The sequence below is a fragment of the Bactrocera latifrons genome, unplaced genomic scaffold (assembly GCF_001853355.1).
Source record: "Bactrocera latifrons isolate USDA-ARS-PBARC rearing strain unplaced genomic scaffold, ASM185335v1 scaffold_319, whole genome shotgun sequence".
Lineage (NCBI taxonomy): Eukaryota > Metazoa > Arthropoda > Insecta > Diptera > Tephritidae > Bactrocera > Bactrocera latifrons.
Window position 1 is genome coordinate 270,277 of NW_017536841.1, and position 10,166 is coordinate 280,442.

Sequence of the window (10,166 nt, forward strand, 5' to 3'; positions counted from 1 at the left end):
ATGTTTTCTTGAAATATATACACTTGACAGTAAATCCTCAAAATTTCATTAATTTATCTTTAACGGTTGTTATTAAATCTAATTTTTAATTAAAATTTTTTAAAATTTTAATTGTAAAAAAAATTGTTATTAAAATTAAAATTTTTCAAAATCCTTTGAGGGATCAATTAGTGACTACTTATGAAAAAAATATATGGACTTAATTTTTATGATGAAATGGAAAATGGGGGATTCACTTGACGTGATCTAGCTCTATATCATTGTAGCAGAGAAATAATAATACCATTAATTTTTAATTAAAAAAGGATCACTGGATCCTAAAAATAATATTTACAATAAAGAAGAATTGAGGAGTAAATATGCCAGTAAAAAGTTTTTTTATATTTAAAATAATCAGTTTAATTTTGTATTTCAGGTCCAAATGGATGCACCAATCGACCTAATTCTCGCAATTCTTTGAACAGTCGTCTTTCGAGTTCACATAATTCATTAAGCACTTCATCGGCAAATAAACCAGACGATTCGATATTTATCACTCAAGCAATGTCTCACGATGCATTACTTACTCGGGAAATATCGGATTTTTATAACGTGCCCATAGATTCAGATATATACGCTCTACCAATAGATATGATAAAAACGGATAAAAATAGCAGAGTTGAGTACAAAGAAGATAAACTTACGGATTATAGAAAAATAAATAATTTAATATTCACTGAAGAAGACTATTATAAGCATTCTAAACTAAGTCGTAAAAATAATAGAAACAAACGGAAAAAACGAAACAGTGATACTTACGAAAATGATATAAAATATGATAATTATAAGTTCACTTCAAATGCTTTCAAATTAAAAAATAAAAAGCCAGCTTTTTTGAATGAAACTGAGGATTATGGCACGCATAGATTTTCTAATACTCAATTAGATTTGAATCCACCTCAAGAACGACTCCATATGACTTTGAGCGAAGTAAAAAAATATTATCAAACTATATATACTAGAACAAAAAACCGGACAAGTATTAATAATGAACCTGATAAAACTGCTTTCAAAAAACAGTCCGAATGCACGAAAGGTAATGATTCATCTCCACGTTCCAGGCCTAATCTTTGCTCTATCGGAGAAAATGTTTCTACAGAATGTAAATTATCCACCAGAACTTTCAAAAGCTATAACGAAAATAATGATAAAATCAATAACAACAATATAAATAACGTCGTGTTGGCCAATAATTATAGTATTACTGAAAACCAAATGATAAAAGTTGAGGAAGTGGATTTATCTTCTCATGTCATACGAAGCGAGAAAAAACCACAATTTTCACTAAATTTAAAACAAAAGTTTTGTAATATATTTCGAATTCGACGGACACAACCACAATGTCAAACGAACCCGCCCGGTATTGAAGAAAATAACAGTAATCGCGAACGAAGAAGCACTGCAGAAAAACACAAAAAATTTCAATCTAGAGCATTGCCCCCATTACCCAAGAAGAGTAAGTATATAAATTTGTATCTTTTAATGTTAGCCTACTTTTAAAACGTCTCGAAGTTTGGTTTTAAACATTTTAGACCAATGGAACTTTTTTTTTATTAATTTATTTGAAATTATCAATATGACATTAAAACAATTAGTTAAAAATTTTAGTTGAACTCCAGTGAGAACGGCAAATACTAAGTACTCTCAAAATTTAAAATATAAATTATGCCCGTCCACTGGCCATATAATAGTCACACACATTAGACTAATTAAGTTTTACCTCCGACTTAGTATGAGAGAGATGTAATGGAACAGGTGTCAGATACAAATCTGAATTACAGTGAAATTTTTAAATTTCATTTGAGTGCGTGTTTTTCTACCAACGGTGCGACTTTGTGCTTAGAATGAACAATGTTGGGTGAAAACTTGTCCTAGACACATATAACTAACAAGACTTAAATACCTGCAGGTATTACCCTGGATTTAAGCCTTGCAATTTGCAAGAGTATGTATGAACTGTTTTCTATTTTTTTAGTAATTTATTTTCGAACCACCAGAAAAATATAAAATTTATATTAAGTCATCAGGTTAACATATATTATTTTTAAAAATTTGAAAGCAAGAAGATATTTCTAAACTTATGTATTAATTAATTTTAACATTTGTATATTGTTTTCATATTGAGTCGTTGAGTTCTCCTTTGTTAGGGATGATCTCAAAGCTCCGATCGGGTAGCGATTCGTAAATTTTGTAATATGATTTAACCAAATTGATCACCATTTTTAATACCATCAACCAATTCCGACTCGAAAACTTTGCTATCCCACTATCACCACACCGTTTGTTTTACAACAGGTAGAAAAAAATAGGTTATCAAAGTGAAATATTAATCAGCAAAATGAATAAAACTTAAAAAGTTAAATTTTTTCAAAGGAAATATTTTTTGCTTATTGAAATCATATTTCAAAATATCTACTTAAAGTAATTCTAAAACAAAGGAGAAGTTCATTGCTTTTATAAAACGAAAACATACACACATACAGTAAATTGCATGTAGAAAAAATAAGTTATCAAATTGTTAAATATCCACAATGACCATAATTTCGTCTTGATAGTTAACCCAATTGTTGTTGCATGGAGTTGGCAAGCTGCAAACACAAATTTTGAGGAAAATTATTCCGAATGTTACAGATCCAGCTGGAAGTTAGGGCAATAAATTCACTTCAAATGCTTTCAAATTAAAAAATAAAAAGCCAACTTTTTTGAATGTATTTTTAGTTTTAATATGAGAAACACTAATCTACTTTTTCCACGCGTTGTTACTCAGCATTTCAATAGAAGGCCTAAGTGGTGGTTTTTTTTGTTAGTTTTAATAGTTTCAAGTATAGAGCATTCCTTATTTAGCAGCCTTTTAATAGCAGATAAGTTTATTTAATATCAGTATTTTTCCGGATGGAGATGGGGAAAATAGAGGACTTAAGCAATATTAAAGTTTGGTGTTAATACGTATTCAAATTAAATGCTAATCAAATTTCTTTTTAGAAAACTGCTAACTCGAAACAAAAACGTTAAACATTTGATTTCATGTAATATAAGGACCCAAAAACCATTTACAATCAATATGTATAAATAAACCTATTTCTTATTAAATTTCACTGGGTAACGTTTTTTTATGTCCCATAGTGGTAATTTTTGTTGAACTACCTCTTTGAGATTAAGAAACTGGTAGTTTATATATCACAAAGACTGTCTGGAATACATGATTTGTCCGGAAAGTAATAGGACTGATTTTCTTTCGTCGCCGACTGGATTCCGTAGAGGACGTAATCAAATAACTAACGACCGGCTGGTCAGTTGTCTCCGAGCACCTGGAAAGTCAGGACAAACATTTTCCCGCGACGTATTTCTGTGAGTGATGCAAACCGTTAGAGCAGAGGTACGCGATTAAATTCTGTGTGAAACTCGATAAATCTGCGGCAAAGGCGTTTGATATGATCAAGCAGGTTTACCTAGATGTTTCTTTAGCAAGAAGTGGTGTGTTTCGGTAGAACTTGGCCTTGTTGGAGGTCCGGAAAGAGGTTGATGGAGACTTCGACTACATCGATAAAGTGACTCGTGTGCGAAAAGTTTTGAGCTCAGACCTTCGACTAACTATTATTTTAATTGCCCAAATCTTAAACTTATCAAAATCTATGGTTCATGACATTGCGACAGAGCACTTGAATATGCGCAAGATGTGTTTGTGATGGTCCCAAAAGTGCTCACTGACGACCAGAAAGTGGAAGTGAGACAAACAAATTTGAACATGTGTGAAAGTGACCCCCAATATTTGAATAACGTAATCACAGCCGCCTTATAGCCCTGGTGTTGCTCTCGAACTTTTTGTTTTTGGCAAGCATTTTGAGACGACAGAGGGGATCCAATGCCTTCCGTGACGCCTTCAATGCTTGGAAATCGTGCTGGCAGCGCTTCATCGTCGCAGAAGGAGCCTATTTTAAAAATGGTTTTTGAAGAATTGTAACGGTGGGTTCAATAAATTTTTTTAAATCGACTCAGTCCTACTACTTTCCGGACAAGCCCTTTATTATTAATGTGCTTTTATTGTCAGTCCGTAAAAATAACTATCAGACGGATGTATTGTATGCGTTACGAAAAATGTCAATACTTTACTCAAGGCTATGCACTACTGTGGAGAAATATAAGACTTCAATTAAAATTTCGAATTAAAACCCATTCGAGGAAATATTTTTTTTTACTGTCAGTGACGTTTGTGCCTAATGTCACATCAAAATAATCTGAAGTACATAAAGTGCATTCGGCAATTTTTATGATGAGTGAAATTATTCAAAAAAGAAGTTCCCTTATGTTTGTTTGTTAAATCAAACTTCTGGTGCCAAAATGTTTATCGTGTTGAAAAAGATTTCGGTGTTTGTCGCGAGTAAAAGTTTTTTGATTGGTACAAATTATTCAAAGAGGACTGAGAATGCGTTTACGTCGAATAAACGTCTATGTCGGGCTGCAACATCAACTGATGAGTCACGTAAACTAAAGGAATTGGTATTTGAGAATTGATCATTAACAGCCGCAGGTCTTATTGCCATCGTCGGAATATCGGAAAGATCAGTCAAAACCATTTTGAAAGGTCATTTGTTTGGGCCTAAGAAAAGGGAAATCACGATTGGTTCCAAAATAACTAATTTTTTTCGAAAACATCGACGCTTTAACGTCTGTGAAACAATGCTTTTCGACTACCAAGATGTCATGAAACGTATTATTTCTGGTGCCTTGGATATATACTCACGACTCGGGAACAGACGATCAATCCGCCGAATATCCTGACAAAGGTGAGCCGAAAAAACACGTCAAAGCAGATTAAAAATCAAGGTTATGTTGACAGTTTTCTTCAATTATCGAGATGTGGTGCACTCCGAACTACTTCCGACCGGCCAAACAACAACAACAAAGGATCAAGGAAAAGCTTTTGAGTATCATGCGTCGTTTGCGCGAAGTTTTTCGTAAAAAGAGGCCGACTTCTTCCTTACTGTAGTAGACACCGCTTACGCGGTCATAGCTAGTCGTTTCTTCTACATTTCTTCTTCTATTTGGCTACAATTCGAGATTATATATTATATCAGGACAAGATTGATGAGTGACTTAGAGTAGAGTTTGGTTTTTTTTTCGTCAAGAGAGAATTTTACTTTTCAATTGTCTACTTCAAAGTAACAACTATTGGCAAGAGCGATTCCGCGTTGAATTTCAAGGCTTTAAAATCAACGAAGATGTGGTGGGTGTCGATCTTCCTTTCACGTGTCTTTTCCAAGAATTCGCGCATGTTGAAAATCTGTCGATGTACGGCAGGCACACATTAAAGTTGCAAATTAAAAAAAAAAAAAAAACAATTCCCACAAAAGCCGGTTCTACGCACCGGAATCGACTTGGATTTTATCCGACCAAGGGCTGTCTTTTCGGCGATCTTACCCTGTTTGGATCGGTGAGTACTAATTTGTGTTTGTCGTTAACCTGCAGCGCTACACCCGCCCCTGCGGGTTCTGCAGCTGCAACAAACAGCACGTACACGTCACTCCCTCACCCCCAGGATCACCCACGGACACCCGCCACAAACTCGTATTCTTCAATCTAACTGCAACGGACTCCAGAGTAAGATCGAGGAGATAGTTGCACTCATGAATCGGGTTCGTGTATTGATAGCTGTGGTCCAAGAAGCCAAGCTAAACAGCCGCTCAAATCTTCTGAGATGTGCCGGTTTCAACGTTTTACGTAAGGATCGCGAGCGAGATAATGGTAGTGATCTAGCCTTCATATTGCACAACATCATGCAGTATCGTCTAATCGATGTAGATATCGACCGCAGGGATACTATCCTAGAATGTCAGGGTGTAGCTATCCTTTTAGGCGATGTCGAGCTCGAAATATTTAATATCTACATCCAGCCCAGTTACATGTTACCCTACAGGATATCACCCGAATATAGGTGCGCTACTTCGTGTTGAAAACCGTTTAGTACTAGGCGACTTTAACGCGCACCACGGTCTTTGGCATTTCTGCCTGTCAAATGATCGTAAGGGGATGGAGCTGGCGGAACAGATAGACGATTAGACATTCTGAAGAATGAATGACGAAGCGCCCCCCAAGAATTATGGGCACCTGTAATAGCTCGCCTGATATTAACATCGCTAATGGCGGTCTGATAAATAGTATAACCTGGCGACCTATGTTAACTCATCAGGCCATCTGCCCATAATTATCTCGATCAAGAAGCCTCCTGATTTCCTTTCTGTGGACAACCACACCTTCATTAAATTTAACGAAGCTAATTGGGTCGGCTTCACAGAATTTACCGAGACCACTTTCAACGCTCTACCCATTCCTACGGACGTATGCGTTAACGAATGTTAATTCCGCAAGGTGATCGCAGCAGCTACCGCTCGCTTCATCCCGGCTGGAAGAATAAGGGAAATCCGCCCCAATTTCCCAGCCGAAGCAGCCGTTTTAGCTAATGAGCGAGACACCTTACGCCATGCCGATCCTGGGGATCCCCGAATAAGGGATCTCAATTTGCAGATTCGGCGTATGGTAAACAATCATAAGCGGATGAAATGGATTGAGCACCTGAAGTCCTGCAACCTCTCCACTGGTGTGAGTAAGCTTGTGGATACTATCAAAGCTTTGTCCAATCCGAAGAGACATGACAAATACCCGATGTGTGGAAAATCGGAAGATTGGTCCCACTACTGAAACCAGGGAAACCCGCCAACAAAGGGGAATCTTATCGCCCGATAACTCTCCTCTCCCCAGTAGTGAAGACACTTGATGCCTTGCTACTCCCGACTTTCACTCACCACCTGAGCTTAGCCAGTCATCAGCCTGGATTCCGAAAAGTGCACAGCACCACCACAGTACTTAGCGTCATAATCCAGAAACCACCCTGTGACAGAACGATGCTCGTAGCGTTGGACTTGTTGAAAACTTTCGACACGGTCAACCACACAACGCTACTGCAGGACATTGAAAAAACTTCGCTCCATCCAGGGCTTAAGAGGTGGACCATGAATTATCTGAACGTTTGTCAGTCATCCGTACTATTTCGTGGTGAAACATCTAAACTGAGAAGAATTAAACAGGGGGTTCCGCAGGGTGGTGTCCTCTCCCCGTTACCGTTTAACTTCTACCTCTCGAAACTCCCACAACCACCGGAGGGGTTTTCCATAACCTCGTATGCAGATGACTGCACGATATTGACAACGGCCAATGGAATCGATGGCATGTGTTCGAAGGTAAACAACGACCTCTCCTACATGTCTCGTTTCCTCACTGCATGAAACCTCACACTTTCCTCCACCAAATCCACAGCGACCATATTTACGAACTGGACGAAGGMGTATAGACTTGAGCTTAATATTGCAGTCGATGGCGTCAAAATTCCGACTGTCAAAGACCCAAAGATTTTAGGTGTAACCTTTGATAGTCTATGCCCCTTCACTCCCCATACGACCGCGATGATCGCCAAGGTACAGACCTGCAACAAAATCCTCAAGTCGCTAGCCGGCAGAACATGGGGACAAAGAAACGTTGTTCGCAACACATAAGGCAATCGGCCGGCCGGTCCTCAATTACGCAGCACTAATATGGTCGCCTGGATGCAGTGCTACGCAGATGAGGAAACCCCAGACCTGTCAGAATACTGCACTCCGGACCACGACGGGATGTCTCTTGATGTCTCCCATGGAACACCTACATAGTGAGACGCTAATGCTCAAAGTTAAGAAGATTAATGAACTCTTATCTAAGCGGTTCCTGCGGGGATGTTTTCGTAGGAATCACCCTTGCAGCCATTTGCTTGGGGCGGAACCGCCTCCTAGGAGCATCAAGACGTCTTTCCTTGACTACGAAGACCGGATTTCAGACGCAACTGACTTCAGGCAGGTACTGACCGCCAGTCACAGTGGAGCCGTCTCTTCCCGGGAATGGCGTTCTTGGAGTCAAACCACCACCCATCGCAAACGAAGAGCCGAGTTGCCGCGAGAAACAGGAGTGATCCTTTACCATCCTAATGCAACTTCGTTCTGGATACTGTAGCAGTTTAAACTCCTACTTATCCAGAATATACCCTGGCGTACCCAATGTATATCCAGCACGAGTGTCCGCATGCACTGACCACCTGACCCTACCAACCCTACTCATCCAACACCCTCCTCCCTTTGGTACGACCCCGTCAAAATAGCACGTTTCCTGGGCCTCCCGTTAGATGACGTCGACGACAACGCAAATGACCCTTACCACCCTAACGAGGATTAGATAACCGTTAAAACAACAACAACTTAAAGAAAGCGTCAAAGGGTGCTTTCGCTGCTTTGGACTAAGGCAAAGGGACCAACAGGAGAGGTAAAAGTACTTGCATAAAATGTGGCTATCCAGGTCACAAATGAAAAGGGTGCACAAAGCCCCATCAGGGGGGATGCAAGCATGGTTTGAGGAAACAGTTATTACATACGCACAATTTTTTTACTGGCGTAGACACCGCTTACCCGATTATAATCGAGTTAACAACAGCACGCCAGTCGTTTCTTCTTTTCGCTACTTTTCGCCAATTTGATATTCCAAGGGAAGCCAGGTCCTTGTCCACTTGGTCCATCCAACGAAGTGGAGGTCTTCCTCCTATTGCGTCGAATACTTTTAGAGCTGGAATGTTTTCGTCCATTCGGACAACATGAGCTAGCCAACGTAGCCTCTGCGTCTATAAAGTTCATAGTCCACTTTGGTTTAAGGTCACCTTCAGTTGCATTTTCTTATAGGGTGGTCTTGAGTGCCTTGCAAAACCTGGCATTTATAGTCTGACCCTTTCCCAGCTCGGGTTCCCTATAATTTGAACCTCTGATTTTAGATTTAGATTGCTTCGGATATTATTAAGGTCCTCGGCGTAGCAATTGCCTACTGCTGGCTGTTCAGCTGTTCTTTCCACTCCTGCAACAATGGCTATTTGACCTCGTTGGCAAAGATCGTTTTAAGTGCCGCTTGACTACCACTAAGTTATGGCTATACTTTCCTTGCGATACTTGCGTTGAAGGTTTATCTTTGAGCACCGACTTATGGTAAAGAAATGTGCTCGGAAAACTTCTCATATTTGTGCCGTCATGTACCACATGATTGTAGTACCCCTTAGCAGTAGATCGGGAGTGGAATTATTCCATTTAGGCTTACTGCTAGGGTTGACCTTTAAATTCTTAGTGAAGTTTGCTATTTTGATAATGCTGTTTCTTGGGAGAAGAAAAAAAGGTATTGTTCCTCATACGCTGGGATGAGATTACGATACCTGTGCCAAATCCTTCTGCTGTCTTTGAATGAGTGTGTGTTTGGCTACCAGACCGATTACTAGGTGAAGCAGTGTGAGTTCAGGCATGGCTTCGAGTGCTGCCGTCGAGCACGCGCGTATGTCACCCGTCACGCAGATGCATGCAAGTCATTGCAGCTACCTATAGTTTAAGTCCTACACCGAAGTCTACCATACTTTCTAGGTCTAAGCCACCGTTCTATATTGTATAATCGGTGGCACAATCATGGAGACCACGGGGGGTTTGACACAAGTAATTATGGGAACTTATGTTCAGAGCCAGGTTCGGGTACGAATCGTGGACTGCGTACTATTATATCTTTTTGATTGGCGTCACCGCTTACGCGAATATAGCCGAGTTAACAACCGCCCGCCAGTCGTTTCTTCTTGTCGACAGGTCCTTTTCCACTTGGTCCTTCCAACGGAGTGGAGGTCTTCCTCTTCCTCTGCTTCCCCCGGCGGGTACTGCGTCGAATACTTTCGGAGCTGGAGTGTTTTCGTCCATCCGGACAACATGACCTAGCCAGCGTAGCCGCTGTCTTTTCATTCGCTGAACTATGTCAATGTCGTCGTATATATCGTACAGCTCATCGTTCCATCGAATGCGATATTCGCCGCGTCCAACGCGCAAAGGACCATAAATCCTGCGCAGAACTTTTCTCTCGAAAACTCGCAACGTCGACTCATCTGTTGTTGACATCGTCCAAGCCTCTGCACTATATAGCATGGCGAGAATTATTAGTGACTTATAGAGTTTGGTTTTTGTTTGTCGAGAGAGGACTTTGCTTCTCAATTGCCTACTCAGTCCGAAGTAGCACCTCTTGGCAAGAGTAATCCA

At 39.9% G+C, this 10,166-nt stretch overlaps 1 protein-coding gene across 6 annotated transcripts in view; it reads left to right on the forward strand.

Moving 5' to 3' along the window:
- LOC108970967 (putative uncharacterized protein DDB_G0282133) overlaps window positions 1-10,166 on the forward strand; it is a 33,488-nt gene that overhangs the window by 17,867 nt on the left and 5,455 nt on the right. For all 6 annotated transcript variants that reach the window (XM_018936712.1, XM_018936714.1, XM_018936710.1 and 3 more), the window contains exon 4: window positions 416-1,495. In XM_018936712.1, coding sequence (XP_018792257.1) covers window positions 416-1,495 — 1,080 coding nt within the window. The remainder of the gene's footprint in view (window positions 1-415; window positions 1,496-10,166) is intronic.